At 43.5% G+C, this 25,483-nt stretch overlaps 1 protein-coding gene across 1 annotated transcript in view; it reads left to right on the top strand.

Moving 5' to 3' along the window:
• VPS35L (VPS35 endosomal protein sorting factor like) overlaps window positions 1-24,887 on the top strand; it is a 96,263-nt gene extending 71,376 nt beyond the window's left edge. Inside the window, exons 23-31 of the mRNA XM_078381235.1 lie at window positions 5,050-5,113; window positions 6,164-6,262; window positions 7,841-7,918; window positions 10,232-10,346; window positions 18,969-19,108; window positions 20,306-20,471; window positions 22,523-22,641; window positions 23,263-23,409; window positions 24,317-24,887. Coding sequence (XP_078237361.1) covers window positions 5,050-5,113; window positions 6,164-6,262; window positions 7,841-7,918; window positions 10,232-10,346; window positions 18,969-19,108; window positions 20,306-20,471; window positions 22,523-22,641; window positions 23,263-23,409; window positions 24,317-24,415 — 1,027 coding nt within the window. The 3' untranslated portion in view covers window positions 24,416-24,887. The remainder of the gene's footprint in view (window positions 1-5,049; window positions 5,114-6,163; window positions 6,263-7,840; window positions 7,919-10,231; window positions 10,347-18,968; window positions 19,109-20,305; window positions 20,472-22,522; window positions 22,642-23,262; window positions 23,410-24,316) is intronic.
• The last annotated feature ends 596 nt before the right edge of the window (window positions 24,888-25,483 follow it).

Genomic DNA, 25,483 nt, shown 5'->3' with positions numbered 1-25,483 from the left:
GTTTTCCCATAGCTATGTTTTTTTTGGAACCAATTAACCTCGCTATGCGAGGCACCACTGTATACCATTCCTGGGCAAGGTGACCAGGAGAGTGATCGCAAACCAGCGACAAGATTCATGGAGGAGCAGGATTGCCTTGATCCATTCCAATCTGCATGCAGGCTGTGGCAGGGTACTGAGATAGCGCTAGTTGCGCTGCAGGATGACCTTTTAATTTATTTATTTAAAATTTATCTTGCCTTTCTCCTTTAAAAGAACCCAAGGCAACCTTTTAAGGGTGGCCAACAGGAGCAGATTGTACCCTGTTGGTTCTACTTTAACTCGCAGCGGCTTTTGATACCAGCCACTATGGTTTCCTCCTGGACAGGCTCTCAGAGATCAGGATCGGGGGCCTAGCATTGCGCTGGTTGTGATCCTTCCTCACAGACCAGGTCCCGAGAGTGCAGGTTGTGGATGATGTATCAGCCTTTTGGACCCTCACTTATGGGGTTCCTCATGGGTCCTCAGTATCCCCAATGCTGTTCAACATCTATGGAATGTCACTAAGGGAGGTCATCGGGAGATCTGGAGTGAGATGTTGTCAATAAGCTGATGACCCCCAGCTCTGTCTCTCCTTTATCACCCCTGTAGTGGATGCCGCCCATACACTTGAGCATTGCCTGGCTTTGATACTGGAATGGATGAGGGCAAACAGGCTCAAACTGAATCCGGACAAAACAGAGGTCCTGTTCCTGGAAGGGCCTGTCAAAAGGTTGGGAGGGGGTTCCCTAGACTGGGATGATGTTGCCCTCCCATTTAGGGACCAAGCTCAGAATTTGGGTGTGCTCCTGAGCACAGCTCTTTGTTGGGGTACCCAGATTGCAGCTATGGTCCAGACCAGCTTTTTACCAGCCTTGGCTAATCCCCCAACTCTGCCTCTACCTAAACGATGGCTCCCTCAGGACCCTGGTGCAGGCATTGGCCATTTCAACTGGTGAAATGCTCTTTGCGTACGTCTTCCCTTGAGGCTGATCCAGAGACTCCAGCGGTCCAGAATGCTGCGGCCAGACTTGTGGTTGGGGCGAGCAGATACGACCACATAACCCCAGTTCTGGCTCATTCCAGTGGCTACCTGTGGAGTCCTGGACCAGCTTCAAGGTTTTGACTCCCACATACAAAGCCTACCACCGTTTGGGCCCATATCACTTGTCGGAGCGTCTTGCCCCATTGTCAATGGCCCGACCCACCAGGTCCTCGTAGAAGATGGTAGCCACTCTGAGGGAGACCCATAAATCTCCTATGAGAAGTAGGGCCTTCTTCATGGTGGCTCCATCTTTGTAGAATCTGCTTCGCCTGGCCCCCTCCCTGGTGACATTTCAGAGACCATTGAAGACATAGCTCTTCAAGGGAGGCCTTCCACCTTGACCCTAGTTGAGTTGAAGTACTCTCACTGTCCAGTCATTTGTTGCCTGTATTTTTGTTCTTATTTTTGTTGCATGTGGTTTTAGTACTTCTCTGGCACCCTCTGATTTTGTGGGGTTAGAATGTCTATGGTTTTATTATATTAATCGTTTGATTGTTTATTTGATTGTGAACCACCCAGAGTAGTGCTGTGGCACTCATGGGTGCAGTATATAAAATTTAAATAATAAATAAATGAATAAAATAAACAGGTGTGGGACAAGAGCAGGAGTTAAACACACAGCAGAATCTGGGAAAAATTGGTACCAAGTCAACATTTTTTCCAAGCTTGGAGAAGATACTTTGTTGAACCTGGATTCCTGGAATGCCCCCGTCAGTATAGCCTGGACAATTCTGGCGGTTGTCATCTGAAAGGTAACTTTTCCAAGCATTGGAAATCAGCTCCAATGAGAGAAAGGGGCCCTCAGCTGCCCTTTCCATATCTGAGTGGGCTATTCATGTGTACGGTATACTATGTGAGTAGCCAAGGTGTATCCATTCCTTTCCATAAGCTGAAATACAATTTCCATCTGGATCTTGCATGAGTGGTTCTCTTCTGACACACTGTTCCTATCCAGAGGCGAGGGGCCACTGCCGAGAAGGCCCGCTTTCTTGTTCTTTCTCTTCGGGCCTCCCTCGGCGTTAGGTCCCTCAGCCGCCGATCTTGACTAAAACGAGTGATTCGGGTAGATCTAGGTGTGAGGATGCATTCTGCCGGATATTGAGGTCCTAAACCATTTAGAGCTTTATATGTCATCATTAGTACTTTAAAATCAATGCAGAAATGAACGGGCAGACAATGCAGGGCAGCCAGAGTAGGGGAGATATGCTGATGTTTTCTCACCCCAGTAAGAAGTCTGGCCGCCGCGTTCTGCACCATTTGAAGCTTCCGCATCAATCTCAAAGGTAGCCCCACATAGAGCGCATTACAGTAGTCTAATCTCGAGACTACAACCGTATGGACCAGAGTGATGAGGGCCCCCACATCAAGATAGGGCAATCCATTGAAGATGCAAATAAGCGGTCCAGACCACTGACGCTACCTGGGTTTCTATGGTGAGTGCTGGGTCAAGATAGACGCCCAGACTGGAACAGAATTCTTTGTGCTGAGAGTTACCCCCCCCCCAAAAAAGAGAGGGAGTTCCCCAAACCACTGACATCAGGGTCACCCACCCTCAAGACCTCCGTCTTGTCCGGGTTCAGCCTCGGACCATTCACCTGCATCCAACCCAGTACGGCCTCCAGAGAGCGCTGAAGGGACTAAACGGCATCCACTGTTGTTGGAGAAAAGATGGTGCGCTGAGTGTCATCAGCATACTGATGGCATGAAGCCGCACACCCCCTGATGACCTGACCCAATGGCCTCGTGTAGATATCAAATAGCATTGGGGAGATAATCGAGCCCTGCGGGATCCCACAATTGAGGTTCCACAGAGCCGATACACTCTCCCCAAGCTGTACTCTCTGGGAACGGTCCTCCAAGAAGGATCGGAGCTAGGCTAGCACCAGACTACCGATTCCCAGCTCGGAGAGCCTCCCCAGGAGGATACCGTGATCGACGGTATCGAAGGCAGCTGAGATATCGAGAAGGACCAACAGAGACATGTTGCCCCTGTCCGCCTCCCTCAGCAGATCATCAAGCAGTGCGACCAGTGCCGTTTCCGTACCATGGCACAGCCTGAAGCCCGACTGAAATGGATCCAGGGCATTAGTTTCATCCAAAAGGGCCTGGAGCTGGTCAGCCCCCACCCTCTCCAGCACTTTGCTGAGGAAAGAAACACTGGCAACGAGCCTGTGATTGCCAATATTGTCCACTGCCAAACTTGGTTTCTTCCTAATGGGCCTAATGAGTGTCTCCTTGAGGGCCAGGGGAACCTTGCCCTACCGGAGAGACCCATTGATTATTGCTATTGATGTTGTATACCTTCGCTTTCTAACAGATGAAAATAAAGTATCTGTGGGCATGACAGTGTTACAGGGTGATCAAGAAGCATAGGGGCCTTGTGCTTCCCACCCTTCTACAGCATCTTCCTTGTCTGAAAAACAATGGCCAAAATATGTTAGCTATACATATCTGCAAGCAGATATATTAATAAACAATGTACATTTTGGAGCATCTAGCTTTAGATTAAAAAATCACTGTACAAGTCATATGTTGTACATCAAGTTTAGTGCACAAAGGAGAGTTTAGTGAGGTCTAATCTTGAGAGAATTTACCTCCAAAAGTTATGCTGCTTGTATTTTGCTCCTATAAAATCGAATAAGATTTTCACCACTATCTCCACCTATTTATTTACTTAAAATATCTATATGCTGCCTTTCTCCTAAAGGATCCAAGGCAGCTTGCAGTATTCAAAGAAACAAAATAAGATGGTAAATAATAAATTATTACAATACAAAAAAGCATTAGACAGAGATTATATTAAAAATCGTAAGACCAAAATTTAAAATTCAAGCAAAGCCTACCTAGGCAAGGGGCTACTACTTCAACATCTGCTTGTCTCTGAGGCAGGCACAAAAGATCTGTGCATGTCCTCCGTATGCTATAGCGCCATCACATTTGAAGCTGCTCCAGGACACAGGGATAATTATAGGATCAATATAGGAGGTTTGTGGTGGAACAAAATCAAGTTTCCTCATTGTTTCGGCATCATCGTTGCTTCCTCGGCCCCTGTTATGGTGTGATGCAGTAAATGGAAAAATCAGATTTTGTTTAAATTAGCGAACAATACAAAATACAAATGACTGATAAAAACAAATACATTCCTGTGTGTATTAATACTGTTCCTGTGAGCAATTTCTGTTTTTCAGAGCTCAGGATAGTGTTTTTTGTTTTTAATAGCTAAGGTGAACTTTCAGATACAGTCCATTGCCTTCGCATGCAGTATCACTCAATTTGTCTATTTCTGCTTAGACATCACTCAGAGCTAAAGCACAAGTCAATTCAAACTGCTGCTTCATAGACATGTGTTTGGATTGGCTGTCTTGATTGAGGTCTGGCAGCTTCTCCCATGCGGCCTCCAAGCTTCCTTTTTATATCCGTATGGCATGGTAAAAAAACTAATTTGCTAATAATGATGAAGGTTGGCTCTTCTCCCCTCCCTTCTGTGAACTGATTTTGTATTACAGAACAATTACTCTGTTCCCATCTGGTGTCTGCACTAGGAAATCTGCAAAATCAATACCCTGGAGACTAACATGTCCAGGATTAAACTGAGTTATTTAATTGTAATTGAGTGTGATCCATTTTCATCAAAACATGTTTGGTTTGAATACAAGCCCACTTGATAAGCAAATTAAATGCTTGTGTTTTGAAACAGAGTTGGATTCCCCGTCCCCATATTCCAGCATTTAATCATCATGCTTTGATTTTGATCCCATATATTCCAAAAGAAATTAATGTTTTTGCAGGACTGTTTTGTATATGTTTACTGCAGAAATAAGCCCTACCACCTTCGGTGGCACTTTATTTCTGCAGCTGCAACTCTGCGCATATCAACTTGTGAGTAACAGTGGGGTTTATTTTGGAGTAGGCAGGCCTTGAATTGCATTCTTAATGTGTCTAGGAAGGACTTAATTATTGATGCTGCTTAAAACATTAATTTGTAGTGCGCTGACACTAGAAGATGAAAAACGAATGTTGGCTTCTTTGATAAATGGATTTTTAAGAATGGTGAGTATATGGTCTACTGCTATGTTGTTCTATTTTAAATGGCTTTTTCAGAACTCTTTGGGTTCTAAGAATTCTTCTTATCTCTTCTCATCTGATTTTGAAACTCTTTTATTAAATGTGCAGTAGAAAAGGAATAAAGTTATATTCACCACTCACCACGAAGTTCTGAATCACATGAAGTGTACGAATCACCAACCCTCGGCATTTCATGTCATTCTCAGCAGGTGCATTTAGCTCTTGGAATCTGCTGTCAGAGGGGTTGTGATAACTACTAACAGATCACTTTAAATCAAAGGCGGAGAACCTCTTTCATACAGAGGGTCAGATTCGGTTGCAAAACCTGATTCCAGCAGAGGATGAAGCCAAAAGGAACAGCCTTTTCCAACTGAAATCTCTTACTGCAATGGTTCCTAACCTTGTTCCCCAAAGGTTCTTGGATTGCAACTTGCAGAAGCCTTCCTATCTAGCTGTGCTGGCCAAGAACATCTGAGACCCAAGGGTGGGGAGACCTGTCTTACTGTTCAGATGTGAACGTTTCAGAAGGGAGCCTTTCCTACCTACAATTAGGAAACTGTCAAAGGGGTGGGGAACCTCACCAGGCTGGATTCTGACTCTAGAGGAGCTGAATTCAGCCCCGTCCCTGCTGAATTTGTTTTCACTGTGCAGAAGGGGCCTTCTGCCTTTGCACCTTTAAGCAGCCATTTAGCAACTGGCTGGCTGCTGGAGAAAAACATAATATTGAATGAGACAGACCATTTGGTCTGATCCAGCCCTCTCCCTTGCATCATGTCAAAGGCTTGGAAATTCCCTAGAAGCTACTGTATATTAGTTGACAAAGTGCGCACGCACACAAAGACTCATACACACAAACATAAACATTCGTTGTCTGGACGTTTCCTAACACTGCTGAGAGAATTGGATGCCTTGGGAGGCCCTGGACTTCTCCCCCATCATGACTGTTTTAAAATTAACAGACTACATGACAGCAGATCCAATGGAAACGACGGGATCCTGTCTTAAGAAACAACTCTGTGATTCTTTTTAATCCAGGTTTCATTTGGCCGTGACTTTGAGCAGCAGCTGAGTTTTTATGTGGAGGCCCGATCGATGTTTTGCAACCTGGAACCTGTTCTTGTCCAGCTGATTCATGTAAGCATATCTGGAGGTGTAAATTAGACTCCTGTGGCTGTTGGCGCTATTTTTTTGCAGCCATAGATTGCCATTCTTGATGTTTCATTATGGGGGGAGGTCAGTTTTAGAAGCATTTTAGCAGCCGAGAGCAAGCATTTATCCACTATGTTTATATCAATATCTGGTCCAATATCTTCTCCTTTTGCCTGCAAGCTTTGATTCAAGAGGATGGAAAATGATTGGGGTGGCCGGATGCTATTACTCGCAGCCTTCCCTGCCCACGGTGGTTGAAGGATTCCAGGAGTTGTAGTCCAGAAATAAACTTTTCCAACCCTGTTTAACTTAGCAGAGCTGAAAGATTTCAGTTTGGTAGGAAAAAGTGTGAATTGTTTCCTTGGTGCAACCATCTTCTGTTCGGGGATTACCATAAACTTAGCTTTAAATATTCAGCCTCTGGGCTCAGAACGCTCGGACATTAGGAGTCCCTGTTGAATCTGAGCACTGCCTACAGGCTCCACCTCCAACGAGGTGTGTTCCAATTGGTTTGTACAGCATCTGCTGACATCAGTTACATAAGGCTCGTGATTGGAGGAAGGTAAGCCTTATGATTGGAGGCAGCCTGTTTGCAGAGACAAGGTATCGGCCATTTTGTTCTCTCCTCAGCTTACTTCCGTGTATAAGACGACCCTCAGTTTTAAGTCTAAAGATTTTAGACAAAAGTATTGTCTTATACACGGAAAAATACGGCAACTGTAGGCACAAGAAATTATTTCTTCCTTTGCCTGAATTGAACGATGCTGTTTCAAAAATAGAATGCTTGCTTGGGGGCAGTAAACCACACCACATCTTGAAATAGTGAATTTGAACACCACCCCCACCACCAGTATCTAATTCCTAAGCCTAGAGTGCTTGGTGAGTGACATGGTGGGAGAGATTTGTTTGTTTGTTTATTTATTTATTTATCTCCCACCCACAAGTCCATAAATACTAAAAACAACAAAGAAAAAACTCAAAACACTCCAGAGGAACCAGCAAACCAAATTCAACAAACACAGATTGAACACATGTTTTGAAGGTTAGAAGGAAGGGAGCCTGGCTTATATCCATACTGGTAGCATTTCCAGTGGCCAGCAAGTACATTTCTGTCCTGCATTGTCCATTCCTGATAACAGAAGCAGCAAAAAACAAAACAAAACGAAAACTGAACAGCATACTTGCATAGGAATTGAATTGAATTCAGCTCTTTTTACATGTACCTTAGGGTTACCTTTATGCCTAAGTTTGATCTTTTTGGTCGTTGTGGGTTTTCCGGGCTGTTTGGCCGTGTTCTTAAGGTTTTTCTTCCTAACGTTTCGCCAGTCTCTGTGGTCGGCATCTTCAGAGGACAGGAGTCAGAACTCTGTGCTCTGATCTTTTCATTGGAGAAAACACACAGTACTACTCATTCTGCATTTTATTCTCTTGTCCCTGAAATTAATTCAGAATTTAACTGGACATAGTATGCAATTAAACTGAGTAGTCCCATTGACTACTTAAGTTGCTGAGTTGCTCCCATCGGTAATGTGATCCCATCGGTAATGTGATCTATTACAACAGAGCGTGAACCAGCTGGCGATGGAAACAAGAAAAGTGATGAAAGGCAATCATTCTAGAAAGACGGCTGCATTTGTCAGGGTAGGTGTAAAAACTACTCCATCCTTAATGCTTCAATTGTATGAGAAGACCATGTCCTGTTAGTGATGTAGCAGTAAAGCACAGTTAATGATCTGTGAACAAACAGAAGCCTATGTTGAGTTCACATGGTCATCTACCACCTTTGCTGCAGCTATAAAGAAGAGACTGGAAGCATTTGTTCCCTGTTTTAAACTAACTGGAGCTTATTGTTGTTTTTGAACGAGGAGGAGCTTGAGTTGGTTCAAACTGTTGTTTGTTTTTTGAAATAAGTGTGGTTGATGATTCACAGTTTGATCATGCCATCTTTCAAAAATGCATAGATTAAACAGAGCTTCTCCCAATTTGGAAAATAATGATAAATTCAAACTAATTAAAAACAGGCAACTTTCAGTCTTCTAATTATCATGCCAGAGGCAGAAGAAGAAGGCAATGGGAGCCGGTGAACATAAACATTCTGTTTATTTATGTAAGATTAAACTTTAGCTTAGTGTTCTGCTCTAAATGGGCTAATGCATATGCCTAAAAAATGCCTGTAGAGCCAGAGGTTTGATTCCCCACTGGGGCTGGACTCGATGATCTAGGGTCCCTTCCAGCTTTGGAGTTCTAAGATAATGATCATGACTTGTTATTCAGAACAACTTTGTGCATGGCTTGTCTCCCCTAGCTGCTTCCTCCCCATATAATAGACAAGACACATGTTTTTTTTTTTTTTCAATATTGTGCCTTCTGTATTATTAACAGTTGTTCGGAAGGGGGCCGCTAGAAAAGCGAAACTTTTCAAACCCTGACATTTTGTGACATGGCAAGCTGCCTGCATGTCCTAGCAGTCCCCTTGCTAGCCAGGTTTTCAGTTTTGCCACTTTATTTATTTATTTATTTATTTATTTATTTATTTATTTTTATTTATTTATTTATTTATTTATTTATTTATTTATTTATTTATTTATTTATTTATTTATTTATTTATTGGACTTATATACCGCCCCATAGCGCTACAAGCACTCTCCAGGCGGTTTACAATTTAATTATGCAGGCTACACATTGCCCCCCCCCCAGCAAGCTGGGTACTCATTTTACCGACCTCGGAAGGATGGAAGGCTGAGTCAACCTTGAGACGCTACCTGGGATTTGAACCCCAGGTCGTGAGCGCAGTTTTAGCTGCAGTACAGCGTTTTAACCACTGTGCCACTGTTTCATATTAATTCAGGTCTGTCTCTACTCAAAGGTTCTGACTCTGGAAATAGATGTACATGGGACTGCAGCTTGAATTAAGCACAATTTTGTCTTTATTCCCCCTCCCCCCAAAAAAGTCCTACTAGTTGACTTTCATGATATTTGTATGAATAAGAATGAGTCTGTTTCAATGTCTGGTAAGCAGAGAAGTAACAGAATTCACTTGAGACCTGTCTAGAGAATATACAAAATAAAATAAAATAAAATAAAAATATTAAAACATTAAATTAAATTAAAAAGACAACAGGCTATCTATTGTCCACTATTCCAAAAGTATGCATATATGCTCTAGATTCATCTATATGTGAGGATCCACAAAAGCATTCACACTCTTGATTGGCAGTGTGGGCCTCCTTAAAACATCCTGTGGAGGTGGGATCAGGGCTGCTTACTGTATTTTGGCTTGGGAGAGAAATGAAGGGAGGGGGAGGGCTGGACAGAAGGCCAAACTCAGGTAAGAGATCAGGAGCATCAGTATCGGATCTCTTACATTTTTGAGGACAGGTAAAGTTTGTGAGAGGGTAGCAGTTTGACCAGGAAAAATATTATTCCAGGGTTCTCGTTTAGAACAACATCCCTCCCTGTGGCTGGATTTCCCATTGCAAACACAGTAGCTGGTGGAACACCCATTACGTATATGTGTTCTACTGTTTCATTTAGTTTTATGGATAACAAATTTAAAAGTGAGTCCAATGTTGCCTAATGAGTTTAAAAATAGGTCTTGAAGTCTGGAAAAGTTGGAAACCACCGATCAGCACAGCTCAGAATATACGTTCATCGTTTTTAAAAGATATATTCCACCCTATATAATCATATGTCCAAGGTTATATAAACACTCTTGAGTTTATACATTTTATAGATGCGAAGTACTGAATGCAAGTATTTTGAATACAACTCATACTAATGTACTCAATACTTTGTGTATGATTAGCGATAGAGTAGATGTCAAGAACAATAAAAGTAAAAATAAAATAAAATGGAAGCATAGAATGATAGCTTTGAAAACAGTGATGCTTTTTGATGATTTAAGATGAGACCAGAGTGGTCTTTGAAAACATGTCTGCATTTCCTTTCTCTTAGGCTTGTGTTGCCTTCTGCTTCATTACAATTCCGTCTCTGACAAGCATCTTTGCTCGCCTTAATCTGTACTTGCACTCTGGCCAGGTTGCATTGGCAAATCAGTGCCTTTCACAAGGTAAGCCTCTGCGGTTGCTTGGTGTTCTAAAGGAAATGATGTTTTTAAGAAGCAGGATTTCTATCTGTAGTGAAAAACAAAGGGCCTTTGCTCACATTGTGAGTGTTCTGTCTGACGGCCTCAGAAAGCCAAATGGGTCACTCTTGGCTTCTTTGGTAGAAGCTGTTGAATAAAGCTCGAGAGAAGTGGCTGGCAATAATCCAGTGGTACAGAAATCTAAGAAATAAAGTCAAGAAATAAATATGCTGGTGAAAAGTACTTTGCTCATTTTAAGAAAAGTTCAATCTAGAAAAGTGCAGGCAATATACAACCAGCATTCAGAATTTATTTATTTATTTATTTTTTTATTGGACTTGTATACCGCCCCATAGCGCTACAAGCACTCTCCGGGCGGTTTACAATTTTTTAATTATACAGGCTGCACATTGCCCCCCCAGCAAGCTGGGTACTCATTTTACCAACCTCGGAAGGATGGAAGGCTGAGTCAACCTTGAGCTGGCTACCTGGGATTTGAACCCCAGGTCGTGAGCACAGTTTTAGCTACATTTCTTTCTTAAACTTTTTCTCTCTTTCTCCCTCCCTCCCTCTCATGACCCCCATGAGCCTCTTGACATGTCCCAGCAACCCTCCCTGTCTGAGACACACTTTTCTCAGATCACTTTCTGGGTATTAATAGCAGCAAAGTATTTATTGGGTAATTATTTCTTTATTTTTCCAAAATCTGCGTATAACCAAAATTGCGCTGCTCAGACCCATGCGATTCAAAGGATAAGTCTTTGAATATTAATGGGTTGTCAACCATGAGAATGAGACAGGTGAGGATTTAATTAACTTTATATTCTGAGAAAGAGGAGTTCAGCAAAAAGGTTAAAAAAAACACATCCTGCTGGTTCAGGCTATTGGAGAGTTCTGCAGCAGAAGTGTGGAGGGGTGTCAGCTAGAGCAGTGATTCCCCAACCTTGGGCCTCCAGATGTTCTTGGAATACAACTCCCAGAAGCCATCACCACCACCTCGGCTGGCCAGGATTTGTGGGAGTTGAAGTCCAAGAACATCTGGAAGCCCAAGGTTGGGGACCACTGAGCTAGAGGATCTTTGATGACTATGCTGCAATTCTAGGATGTTAGATAATACATCAGAGTGAAGAACCAAAACCCATACGGTCCAGACTCTCCTCTGCAGGCTAGATGATGGTAGGACATCATTGGGTCAGCAGCCCAAGTGCTGGGTGGATCCTTTCTCCCCAGTTTTGCTCTTTCCCTTTTCTTGCTTAGGAAGCTCTTGGTAGAGGAAGGCGTGAAAGCTAGGACAGGAACCCCAGGATTCCCTTCAAGGCAGCCCCCCAAGGGCAGAGCCTTGCCCATCAACCTCCCTGGGCCAGATGAAGCCTCCCTGGGTTACAAAAGCAGCCATTCTGACAGCTTAGAGTCACTGTCTCTTTGGGGGTGGGGGAAAAGCTTGCACAAACGAAGAATTTGCACATCGAGCTGTACGGCATATTCCTTCTAATTTGGATGCTTCCAGACACGTGCAGGGGAAAGGGAGTGAAATCTTGTCCCTTCCAGCAGGTGACAAATGCCGCCTGCATTATGTGTGTGCTAGTAAGTTCCAGCTCTGAATACAAACGAGCTGACCTAGGAAGCTGACTCAGGCTTTCCCTGCAAGGCTGCCATTTTCTTCCTTTGTTTGGACGGGATACAATGTTGGGCACCATCAAGGCAGAGGGATTTAGCGCAAAGCTGACGGGTCCCTCCGAGTACTGCTGTACATTGTGAAAAACAATGGAATGGCTACGTCAGTGCCCTACGCTTTGTGTCTATGGGGCTTGTTTTGTAGACAAAACTGAGCAGAGACAGCGGAATGAAATCATTTCTGGGTCTTCTGCTCTAAAGTTTTTAACTCGTTCATTGTCGTCATTTCACTTTGGACAGCTCTGTTTTTATTGGCTTTCAGAAGGCTGGAAAGGAAAAGTCGTGGCAGGGCATCCCATGATTTTGCGTCCACCGTCGAGAAGGCCTAGTTCCTAATTGCAGTTTTCCAGGCCTCCGTCATGGTGGCCACTTGCAGTATCAAAGCCTGGGAGGAACAGGCGGCATGAGTGGAAGATCTTAGGGAGAGGCACTCCCAACAGATAATGAGATCCCAAAATGTTAAAGGCCTTATATGTGAACATTAATACCTTGAATATGGCACAGAAGCATGCAGGCAACCAGCGCAAGCTAGCTCGGATCGAGGAGATTTGATTGTATCAAAAGGCTCCTGAAACCTGCCGCTGCCTTTTGAACCTATTGCAACTTCTGTATCGCCTTCAAGGGCAGCCCTATGTAGAGAGCATTGCAGTAGTTGATCTTCAAGTTTGCCAATGTGTGAACTAGTGTTCTTAGGGATTTCCTGTGCAGGGCCGCAGGTTTTCAACCTGCCAAAGTTGGAAAAAGGCAGACCTGGCCGTTTTGTGAGTTAGTTCAAATATGTAGGTTTGCCAAGCTCTGGAATGTGCTGGATCAACCTGGGAAAGCTGAAAATTGAAGGGAAAAATAAATAGTTCCTGTTATTTCTGTGAAATCTCCTTCCCTTCATTTTCTCATTCTCAACTTATTTATTTATATTTATATTTATAGCCCGCCTTTCTCCTTAAAAGGGCGCAAGGTGGGGCTTTCACAGCTCTTTCACAGTCTTCAGACTTTCTTGAATTCTCTTCCATAGTTTTGAAATTGTTTATTCATCACTATTCAGAAACAAGAGTGTTTATTAATTAATTATGGGCTGCCAATTACGAGGCTATCTCTCCCAGAGGTTTTTTTTTTTAGATATCGGGGACTTAGATGCTCCATCTCAATGAGCTATCTGGGTGTTACCTTTATTAGGCCACAGAGAAGCAGTCTTTTGGATCCTGCAGGACTCATCATCAGGCTGGGCATTACAGAGGGTGAAGAAGAAACAGAAAAGTCCAAAAGAAAAAAAAAGGCAGATGAAGGGGGTGTCAGCTGTTTAGCATCTGTCCCATTTGCCTTGCATATTGATGCACAAGGTTGGGAGCAAAGGTATGCAGAAATAAGGCAAACTGCATATCAGACAAGTCTGAGATAAAATATAGATTACGTATTAGACATCTTGTCCAGCCACTGGCTAATAGTCTTAGTCTTAGTCCAAGATAAAATCAGCCACTCTAGGTGCCCTTAGTGGGGACACGGGAGAGGGCCTCCTCTGTCGCTGCTTCCAGGCTCCAAAACTCCCTCCCACGGGAAGCTCGGCTGGCCCCATCTTTGATGTCCTTCTGCAGGCAGACAAAGACCTTTCTCTTCAGGCAGGCTTTTGCTTAATGACTGGTGGTCTGAAAGAGGTCTTAAATTGACTGTTGTCCTCTGTTGTTTTCCATGTATTTAATATTGATCTTAGTTACCATTTTAATATAGTACCTGTTTAATATTGCTTTAATATTTGTATACTTATTGTTTTAGCTTTTAAATACTGTTTTAGTAATGTAAGCCACCTTGGGTCTTTTGGGGGAGAAAAGTGGCATAGAAATATTTTAAATAAATAAATATGGGGAGTGCCACACTGAACAGAATCACTGTCTCGTGTCACAGGTTGAGTGCTGTTGTCAAGACAGAACAATGAATCTTTGTAAGACAAGGCTCTTATTGTGGATTGGGCAGCACTCAGAAAAATTATGAATTTGAACTACAGCTCCCAGAATCCTCCAGCCAGGGTGGTCCACCATCATGGCTGTAATGATGGCAATGTAACTGGTCCGAGCTGTGAATTTTGTTGGCCAAACTGACCGAATTCTTGGGTTGCAAAATGGACAGCTTGGGAGTCCATTGTTCTGCTTGCTGCTCAACACATCTGCTTGAGCCGCCTGTGCAGGAAACAGTGTTCAGGGCTGTCCCGATGTTTGGGTCTTCTAAGCTGTTAAATCTTTGCTTGGCATGAAGTGTAATATTCCACGTGACCAGAGCTATCCAACTAATTTGGGGTTTTATGTGTGACTAATTTCACCAGGGGACTGATAAAAATGGAAATTGCGCACTTGGGTGGGATTTATTGCGCTCAAGGTTGCTGACTGCATCTAGATTCAGAGTTCAGAAGTTCACAGTTATATGACTGATCTAATATTTCTAACCTCCCCTCCCCGGCACCTGATAGTGCAGCGTGATGACAATCTTGTTTTTCTAGTGACCTAGTTTTCATGGCCATCAGGAAATGAAGAACAAAGGATCCTACAAGTCTGATGTTTTCCCCTGCTTTGTGCTATTTTCTGCTTTGGCTTTGAATTTTTGCTTCGGAATGGAATTATTTTGCATGCTGAAGGGGGTCATTGCAGGAAATAGTACCTGCCCTCTTTTCTTCTCCCCCCCCCGCCCCCATAGGACTGATAATCCCTTTTCATTTATTTTCTGACCTGGTTGTGATTGATGTCGTCTGTGTTTGATCCTGACTCAGTCTCATTAACATTAATACATTTCTCCAGTTTGGATATAACGCAGGTATGTGGTTTGTTTAGAAGAAGGCACCTGGCACATCGCAAAAGGGAGGAATAAAGGATACAGTGGTGCCTTGCTAGACGATTACCTCGCAAAACGGTTAATTCGCAAGATGATGGGTTTTTGCGATCGCTATAGCGCTTCGCAAAACGGTTTTCCCTATTTGCGATTTTTGCTGGATGATATTTCGGTCCGTGCTTCGCAAGACGGGTTTCTTTTTTTCGTGACGTTTTTTCGCAAGACGACGATTTTGACAGCTGGGTCCGCGCTTCGCAGAACGGTTTTCCTATGGGCGCTTTGTGCAATATGACGATTCCCCCCCCTGGAACGCATTAAATAGATTTCAATGCATTCCAGTGAGGAACCACATTTTGCAAGACAATATTTTCACAAGACAGCGATTTTCGCGGAACGAATTAACATGGTCTTGCGAGGCACCACTCTACTGCCACAAGATGTAATGAGAGCTGCCAACTTGGGTGGCTTTTAAAGGGGATTAGAGAAATTCATGATGGTTAGGGCCATCGGTGGCTACAGGACAGTTCTATATCACAGAGGGATGTGAGAGGTGTGGTGCTGTTGTGCTAATGTCCTGCTTGCGGGCTTTTCATGGTTGGCCATTATGGGAACAGAACAACTGTTAGGCCTCGGATATAGCCCAACATGGTTTTTCTTTTGTCGTTACAACCCCACTGCTCATCACACCTTGTTCAGATAGCTGGAAACTGATTTCCTATTATGTCTGATTGAGCTGCCTCCCGCTCCCCCACAGTCTTTTTAGCCAAACTATTTAAGAGGGTTGTGGTGAAGATTCAAGGAATAGGGAGCAGCCACGCACATTACCCTGGGGGGGGGGAATCTTCAACAGAACATGAGGCTATTTTATTTTTATTTTTTATTTATTTTATTTATATCCCGCCTATAGGCACAAGGTCCCATCAAGGAGTCTTCTTACCAAGCAAACACAACCTTTGACCCTCCGTATCCTGGTCTGGTACTCCTACTTTACTCTTGGCCAAGCTGTAATCAGTAAACATGTTTAAGGAGTAGAGGCCATGTTTGCTTGTGCCCTGACAGCATCTCTGAAGGTAAAAAGAAAAAAAAAGATGGTGTGCGTTACACAGTCCTTGCTTGGTTTTCCTGAGCACAGTCCCTGGAGTGCATGCTGGAGCCCTGAGGCCCCACAGTCGGCTTTACCACACCATCTTTAGACACCCAAGCATCACCACCATTTTGCAGGGAAACATGCGAGGCATTATGTCTCCTTCAGCCAAGAGCCACTGAGATATATTAAGACTGATCATTCATTCTTTGGAAAGGCCACAAGTGCTGTTAGGGAACTGTCATTGGCGTTCCTTGTGAGAAGGATTTATAGCTTAGTAGTCAGTGAAAACGAAGGAAGGCAAATTTTGTGGAAGGAGAATTTGGAAGACATACCTGTGGGTGTATCCATGCTGCTGTAGACAGTGAAGGGGCTATTCACTGAAGCTTAGTAAAGCTTTATTAGCAATGTATAATCTTAGAATATTTATTTATTTATTTATTTATTTATTTATTTATTTATTTAGCTTATTTAGCTTATTTAGCTTATTTAGCTTATTTGCTGCCCACACTACCCAAAGGTCTATGGGGACTTACAACAATTTAAATACAGTAAAAAGATTTAAAAAATTAAATTACAATTAGAAATACAGTACTCTAAAAATTGCCATCAGGACCCACAGTTGATATTATTTCAATTAAAAGCCTTCTGGAACAGGAAGGGTTTGACCTGGCGCCAAAACGTCATCAGCGTCGGTGCCAGACGAATCTCAGTCAGGAGGGCATTCCATAGTCTGGGGGCAGCTGCCGAGAAGGCCCTTTGTCTACAAGCCGTCCCTCTTACCTCCTTGAGGGATGGCTCTTTCAAAAGGGCCCCCTGGCCAGGTCTAACTGCCCGGTAGGCTCATATCAGAACTGCAGAGCTGGGGGGGGGATTCTATGGCTCATCCAGCCCAACCCCTGTCAAGGAGGCATAGTGGGGTATCGAACTCCCAACCTTCTGGCTCTGCAGCCAGAGACTTCAACCACTTGCAACCAATGTATGCCTCCTTCTCCTGCTTGATCCTGAAATTCCAGTTTGCCTTAAAATTGAGCTTTAGTGGGTTGATTATTTAAGTAGCTGCCACGATCTCCACGTGGCCTCTGCTTGTTTCACCAAACCAAGCAGCTGGACTCAGCTACTATCAATTTCACAACCCTGGCCACATTATTTCCCTGTCTGGGCGATTCTTGTCTCCAGACACAAGAACAACTTTCTGCTTAGCTTTCCTTATCCCCTCAGATCTATCCTGACCTAAGCTTCCACTCTATCTGCCACTGCCCTTTATCCTCAGGCTCTGGATTTTGAGCTAGCCTCTAGATCAGGGGTCTCAAACATGCGGCCCGGGGGCCATTTGCGGCCTGCCGGATGATAGTTTGCGGCCCCCCACCTTGCCTGCTCCCCTGAAGCGCCCACACCTCCTCTGCTGTCAAGAGTAAAAAAAAGCCTCACCTTGCTCGCGGGCTCTCTCCCAAGACAGCGCCTCTTGAACCCTCCATTTGGAACTGCAGCCTGCTAGCCAGCCTGCCTGCCTGCCGTCTGGCAGGCTGCACTTCCGGATGGAGGGTGCAAGAGGCGCTGTCTTGGGGGAGAGCCAGTGAACGAGGCGCACTGCCAACCCTTTTCCCCGAGCGCCTGAGCCACTGCTGAGCGATGCCTGAGAGTGAAGCTCGCTCCCAGCCTGTCCTCGAAGAGCGCCACCAACATAGGGTTGCCAGATGCATGGGTATCAAAAGGAGGACATAGAGAGACAAAAAGGAGGACAGAGGAGGACGCATTGAATGTTTCATTTGAATTGTTCCGGATTAAAGCCGCAATCGGATCCCAGCGCGGTGCCACCAATTTGTCACAATTCCATGTGCCTTCTGATTGTTTCACCATGGAAAGAGCTCACGTTACAGGCCTCTCAGCTGCTGGCAGTTGATTTCATCAACAATACCTATTCTTAATAATTGAGGTCCAGGCCATATGTCATTTTAAAAGAACCAAATGGAAATTGTTTATGGATAGAGGTGTTGACAGAACAAGCAATGTTGGTAGCTCTTAAACGAACATTCTTCTTCATGGTCTCTGTGAATGCACGCTAATGGGTTCATCTGCGCTTGCGCAGATGTTTCTGGAATCTTCTAGAGCTTAACATTCTTGGATTTATTGTTCAATAAAGTAAAACTGGCTGGATAGCTGAGTGGTTTAGGCAGAAGTCAAGAGTTCGATTCCCCATTGTGCGTCCTGTGAGTAAAGTCAGCCTGTGTGGCTTTGGGCAAGCTGCACAGTCTCTGGATGCCCCCAGAAGAGAAGGGTAAACCACTTCTGAGTCTTGTCTACCTAGAAAATCCTGAAAAGGGTCACCATAAGCCAGAATTGGCTTCACAGCACATGAGGATGATGATGATGATTAAAGTAACTAGTCTAACCTCTACTCACCCACTGTTTTCAGTCTCTATGTCTTTCCAGTGTTAGAAGTGCTATTAAGAAAATTTAAAATCTTGCCTTTGCTCTCTTGTCTTCTTTGAAGAGATGTGACCTTGTATTAGCTGCTCTTGTTTAATTTTCACAGTGTTAATCACTTTGTCTTACTTAGCCAAGAGGTAAGTACTGAATTTTTAATGCATGTTGTTCAGTTGTTGATAGCTGTTTTTCTACCTGAATTATTTCTCATACTGAGCCTTTCATATGGGGGTGGCGGCGAATGGACTTAATGTAGATGAATTTGTAACAGCGAGATTAAGGAAGAATCTGGAAATACATTTTATGAAGTGATTTTCGAAGCCAAGGGTATTCTTGTGTATGGAATTAGACAGTGAACATATGCAGATCATTTTTTTCCCAGTGAAACTTTTTAATTTGTCATAGCTACAGACCATCTGTATTTTGCAAGGCCAGGACAACACCAGATGTGGCTACAGTTCATATGTACAGTTGTCTTAATAACCCCGGACAGAGGAAATTATTGATTTTTTAGCAATTTGCAGGCAGGTTGGTGAATCTGATTTCCATAAGCTAAAGGTGCAGTGGCTCAGGGTTTGTTTTTGCCATTTTGCTTTTGTCTCTTAAAACAGCGGATGCCTTTTTCAAAGCCGCAATAAGTCTGGTTCCTGAAGTGCCAAAGATGATCAATATTGATGGGAAGATGCGGCCCTCTGAAGCTTTCCTCCTGGAATTCCTGTGCAATTTTTTTTCGACATTGCTAATCATTCCTGTAGGTAATCCTTCTTATCCTTCTTCCCTCTCTCTCATTTCACATTTTTGCCCTGCCTGTCACCAGACTTTCAGAGCAGCCTATTGATAATGAATGGCAAGGAAACAGATCTTGCCAGCATGCCTGCAGTCTAGATGCAGCCCAAGGAGGGCCACGATGGACAGGAGGAGGGGGGGGGAATCTCCGGAGTTCAGCAAGAGGTAGAGTTGGATCTAAACACGATGGAAGGGCTACGGCTTCCTCCCCTTCGGTATGTGCGCGTATGTGTGTGTGCCTAAGCTTGGTAGCCAAGGGGAGGGAGGCGGCTGTTTGGAACTGGATTCAGAGAGAGAGAGAGAGAGAACACAGTCTAGAATCACAAGGGATTATGTCAAACTGAGACTAAAACAAACTAAAAAGCCTGAAGAAATTGTAAAAAAAAAAGTCTTTGTCTGGTTCTCGAAGGACAATGAGTGAGGAAGTAGGTGAGTTTTTCTTGTCAGACCATTCCCTCCTGGGTTGGAATACCACCACGATCAGGATCCTTTCCTCAGTATCTGAAGGAAGGAGTAGAAGAGATGTTGTCTTCAGTATATTTTTGTCTTCTCGGTTTTAGAAAACTAACATTGGTAGGAGTCAGAGAGTGGGTTTTGCAGGTTTCATTAAGCATACTCTTTCATAATTCTGTGTACTGGTAAATGCTTGCGTTTCACAGATGGGAGAAGAGGCATAAAACCAAAGCAGGGAAGGGGTAACTCCCCTCCAGTGTTGTTGGACTACAGCTCCCAGCGTTCCTCACTATTGGTTGTGCTGGCTAGGGGTGATGGGAGTTTCTGTTCAACCTCATCTGGAGGGCTTTCCCTGGTTCTGGTGGCACCACGTTAAAGCACAGTGATGGTTTCATGTGGCTACGATGCTTTCCTCCACACAAAAATTCTTAAACTGTAAGATACCAGCCTTCTCTGAAACAGACTGGAATAATTTGGGGGAGGTGAAGATGTCTAAGTCTCTCCAACAGCTCCTCCATCTTTCTTTATTGGTCCCCCACTGCTTCTTGATGTTGGTGGCCTACAGAAGGCTGAATCAGCACAAAGCTGCCCAAGCAAGAAGTTGCACTGAAGTGCATACGTTCAGGGCCCCTTTTGTTCCCTGGTTTTGGGAGCTGTGGGAAAGTCAAACTGTTGTTATGATCACTCTTGGTTTGTGTTTGTTCTGTAGGACCATCCTGAGCAAGGTGTGTTGTTTCTTGTGCGAGGGCTGCTCAACGTCATCCAAGACTACACTTGGGAAGATAACAGTGATGATAAAGTCCGGATTTACACCAATGCCGTGCATCTCCTGTCGGCAATGGGTCAAGAAACCTACATCTACCATGTGAACAAAGGTAGAAGTGGGAGTGTTGGATATAGAGAGTCCCAACTTTTCATTAGAAAGCTTTTCTGCAAGCCAAATATTTGTATGAAAAAAAGCAGCTGCTTTATTTATTTATTTTAATTTATTTATTTAATTTATATGCCGTCCACTCTACCCAAAGGTCTCTGGGTAGGTTTATTCATGACATGTAGGTTTATTGATGATATGTATAGTCAGTGCTTCCTCCAGAGAGCACGAAGCAGCTTCTGTGGCTATCTTCCTCTCCACTTGTAGTAAACCTGAGAGAGAAAGAGAAGGCTACTCAGTGAGTTTCCTGCTTGAGTGAGGATTTGAATGTGGATCAACCAACTCATGGATCAGGACTGTAACCACTAGATTGTGCTGGCTTGCCCTGACTGTACTGGGCTTATTCTGAGTTGGAGTAATGGTCCATTTACAAACTACTATGAAAATACAATGAGCAGGATACAGATTCTTTGAGCTTAAACCCTTTAAAGTCAGCAGAACTGAGTAGAACCTCCTTGATTTCAGTGAATTTACTTTGGATCCAGCACATTAAGAATGAAATGCATTTTGCATCATCACATCTAATTCCAGCTTCTATTTGTTGTGATGGAAAACTGGGAATGGATGCTCATGTTTCCTTAGGAAATTGCTGAGCTTGATTTTGTTTGTTTGTTTGTAACCAAGTAAGTGTTGAGTTTACATTTGGAATATGATCTTCCACATGTTGCAGACTTCATTTGTGGAAAACCTGGGGTTGAATGCCTGGTTCAAGTCCTTTGTGTTCCTCCCAGTTTTATCACTCCCCTTGTCAAGGTGTCTCCTGCATATGAGTTAAAAACATGCAAATAGCTTTAAAGCAGTGGTCTCCAACCTTGGGCCTCCAGATGTTCTTGGACTTCAACTCCCAGAAATCCTGGCCAGCAGAGGTGGTGGTGAAGGCTTCTGGGAGTTGTAGTCCAAGAACATCTGGAGGCCCAAGGTTGGGGACTACTGCTTTAAAGGACATTTGAGTGGGTAAGGCCACAAGAATTGTCTGCAGGTGCTGGAGTATTCTGCCTTTGATTTGTGTAGCAAATAGCATTTCTGTGAAATGAAAGATTCGTGTGAAGGAGACTTTGGGAATTACTTTAGGCAGCATCGTAATTATGCTTTAGGATGACAATGCAGCGTGCACTCCTTAAAGCAGGATGGGGCATGCCAGATGTTGTACTATAGCTGCTGTCGTTCTTCAACATTGGCAAAGCTGGTCACACCTGATGGAAGTTGCCGTCTGGCAACACCAAGAAGATCTCCATGTCTGTGTTCAGAACACAGCTGGAAAGGTAGGTTTGCTCACTTTTGTATGATCGCAGGATGGATTCTGAGATGGACTTTTTCATAAACTCCCTCCACCTCTGGTGTGTTAAGGAAGGTGGGTGACAGCATATCACAAGAAGACAGATCAGCACACAAAAAAACACTTTGTGCCTCTAGTAGTCCACAGTCATAAAGTACTTAGTTCATAAGGTGTGGTAATGCTCCCTGGTGCCAAATGCAACATTTTGTTCTCTTTCCTTATTTTTTTCACTGTCCCACAACATTCAGAAACTAGTAGATAAATTATTGAGATCAAAATGATACAGATGGGGTCACATTCTTGGTGTTGATTTACATGTTTTGCTTGATTTTGAAGTCTCTACCTTTTATAGTAAATAAAACATCTTAAGCAGAAAAAAATGAGACTGAAATTCAAACTGCATCATTTCCAGCTTGCTGAGGGCCATAAACATTGGCTCGTCTTGTTGTGAGCTCACAACTGCTTTGTGAGGTAGGCTAAGCTTTTCATATCTAAGATCCTGCCTTTTGAACTTTGTGGTTGGAGCTGAATTTAAGCTGAGTTTTGCCAGATTCAACAGACTCTAGCTTTCTTTATTATTCCTTATTATGTCCTGTGTAGAGCATTTCTTGTTTCCTTTTACTTTCTTTCATGAATATTTCATTTTATTTTCCTGAGATGTAGCCCTTTCCGACTGCAGACATGTCCTGTTTTTAATTTAAAACCTCCTGTTTTCTCAGTTGAGTCCAATGATACCTTGTACGGTGGGGATACCAAATTCCTGGCAGAAACAAACAAGCTGTGTGAAACAGTGATAGCCCAGATCCTGGAGCATCTTAAGAGCCTTGGAAAGGAAGAGGTGAGAAAGAGAGAAGCCGTCCTGTTGTCAGTACTGTCTCTTTTTTTTTAAGGGACACCTTCTCAAGCTGCACATGTATCATGCCTCCCATCATCCTCATTACATTCTACTGGCCTCGGCCTACTGGAAGGTGGGAGTTCAACAACATCCAAAAGGACACAGGTTTCCCAGCCCCAGGCTTAAATGTTGGTTGACAAAAACCCTGTTCAGAAGAATGGAAGGTGGAGTCAACCTCAAGCCAGCCAAGAATTGGAGTCTTCATTGCAATAGTGCAATTTAACCACTGTGCCATGAGGTTCACACATTTTTGTTGCAACATAAGGGAATGACAGTTTTCCCTACAAAAAAAAGGTTACATATAGATGACATAAATATTTTACCAGTATAGCTATCAAACTTCAAAACTGGGAGATTGTCAGGTTATGTGTCTAGTGGCACCTTAAAGGCCAATCAGTTTTATCTGACTATGTGGGCCAATTCCACTTTGATGCTATCCTGTTGGCGGGTATAAAGGCATCTGGAGAAGGAAAAGGATGGGCCCAAATGGCAGCGAAGGGCACTTGGCCAGTTGATCCCACTGCCACCTGATGAATTCTTTGTGTTTTTGTTTTGTTAATGTAGACTTTGAAACGTCAGAGCCAGCTGGCCCTCTACTTCTTCAACAGCCTCTTGGCCCATGGAGATCTGCGCAACAACAAGCTTAACCAGCTTGCTGTTAACCTGTGGAACCTGGCTCAAAAGCATGGCTTTGCTGACACCAAAATCATGGTAGGGAGAGAAACGGACAGAACTCGAAGTATATTGCTCGGAAGAGTTTTCTTGCAAGCTTTGCTGGCTGAGGCATTCTGGTATTTGCTTGAAATTGTGAGCGGATGGGTGCACTTGAAGTAAAAGCTTAATCTATTTGCTGGGTTTTCTCTTTAATTCTTCTAATTGTAGTGAAAATGGTTTAACAGACCAAGTTTCATCCATAGTGTTCGTCTGTATTTCCCAAATCGGCATGATGCTTGCTGTTCCCTGTTGTTTCGTCCTTTGGTGTAGGGCTTCTGATCATTAGATGTCACATTCAGCTCCTTGCTGGTTTAGAGCAGGAAATGGGGAAATCTCAGGCTTTTCAACCAAATCCAACCCTTCTGGGATCTCAATCCTTGCCTCTTGGATTTGCTGTTTGACCACGGCTCCTTTCCTGTAATCACCACCCTGGTGGTTTCCTCAGCTTTTATACATGTCTCCCGTCCATCCTAAAAAGCTGATGTGCTCTTCGAAGTCAGTTAATTGGCACTAAGAGGTTTATGCTAAGATTTGCTGGTTGTTTGGGTCCCGCCCTCAAGCCGCAGCCCACCCACCAAACTTCTTAGGAGCCATAAGGACTACCGGTAGAAACCTTTTTCTTACAAAAGGAAAGCTGAGGTTCTTGGAATGCTCAATATTTTGCCCACGAGTGAGGGCATCCCCAGAAGAAGGGAATCAAAACTGAGTACTCTTTACCTTGAAACCACTTGATGGCACGTGATTATTATGATTAGTGATTGTGATGAGTTTGGATAAAACTGCCTAGTCTAGTTCTTCAGAATGTATTTGAAGCCACTGGATGGCTAGAGAGAGAACTCTTTTCCCTTTGGTTTATTGAAGAGAAGGAACTGATCTCTTGTCTGTTTCCCTTTTCCATTTCTAGGTCAGAACCTTGGAATACATCCAGAGGCAAAGCAAACACCCAGAGTTGAGCCACTTTACAGAGCTGGCGCTACGCCTTCCCCTGCAGTCCAGGACCTGATGAACATTGATAGTCCACTGGCGTCCAGTGTACTGGACGGCAGTTCTCCAAGTCCTGTAAAATACGAGTGGCATCTTAGCCTATTATTGCTGTTCAATATCTTTTTCGTTTTGAAACTTCCCTTGGCATGTGACAGGTCTATTTTCCAAAGAGAGGAGAAAATTTATCCTGCCAGTGCAATGATTTTTAAGTGAAGCTTTGTTTTCCACTGCAGAGTGGTTAACCCTTAAAGGGAGACTTAAATTGCTAATGTTGGGTCAGTCAAGATGTATTCTGTTATTCCAAACTGTAAATAACCTAAGACCAATCTTGATGAGGGCTTGGAGAAGGAAAAGAGACAGCGACTGCCTGCTGATGCCACTGCTTTTGCAAGATGGGCACGTGTCTAATAAGAGGCAGTTGCTTAAAGTTTTCTCTATTCACTTGAAATCAGTTTGCTGATGATATTAAACATAATATAAATGGAGAGAAATGGAAACTTCTGGCAGTGGATTTTTGAAAAATATTTAAAAACACATGTGTTCAGGGAGCACATGTGAGACCATCCACAAAGCATTGCTGTGTTTTTAAAAGTCTAATGAAGGCGAGGACACCTATGTATTCATTCCTGGGCCTGCTTAGCTGGCTATTTTGTAATCATTAGGCTTGCTTATTGCTATCCTGCGCAGCCCACTCATCCTTTGTCATTTGATTATAAGGCACAATTATAGCCACTTGAGGTGTTTTTCTTCCTCTAAATTACTAGATAACACAAATCTTTGGCAAAGAGTGAACATCATCTTAAAACGGAAAAGGCTGTCTGTATTAATAATTCAGCATTACTGGGGTACCAAGAGCAGTAGCGTAGGGGAGATAGTATCAGAATCAGAGGATCCGAGTACAAATCTCCACCCAGCCATGGAAATCCATGGAATATCTCACATAACTCAGAAAGCCTATTAGGGTCCCCATACATTAGAAGCAGCTGGACACCGTGTATCAACAACCAGTATATATGACAGAGCCAAATATAGACAGGTCCTTGTCTGCAGCGAGCTGACAAATCAGAAGAGAAAATGGGGGAAATGA

Source organism: Pogona vitticeps, chromosome 13 (assembly GCF_051106095.1).
Source record: "Pogona vitticeps strain Pit_001003342236 chromosome 13, PviZW2.1, whole genome shotgun sequence".
Classification (NCBI taxonomy): Eukaryota; Metazoa; Chordata; class Lepidosauria; order Squamata; family Agamidae; genus Pogona; species Pogona vitticeps.
Note: the sequence above shows the minus strand (reverse complement) of the source record. Positions and strands in the feature narration are given on the sequence as shown.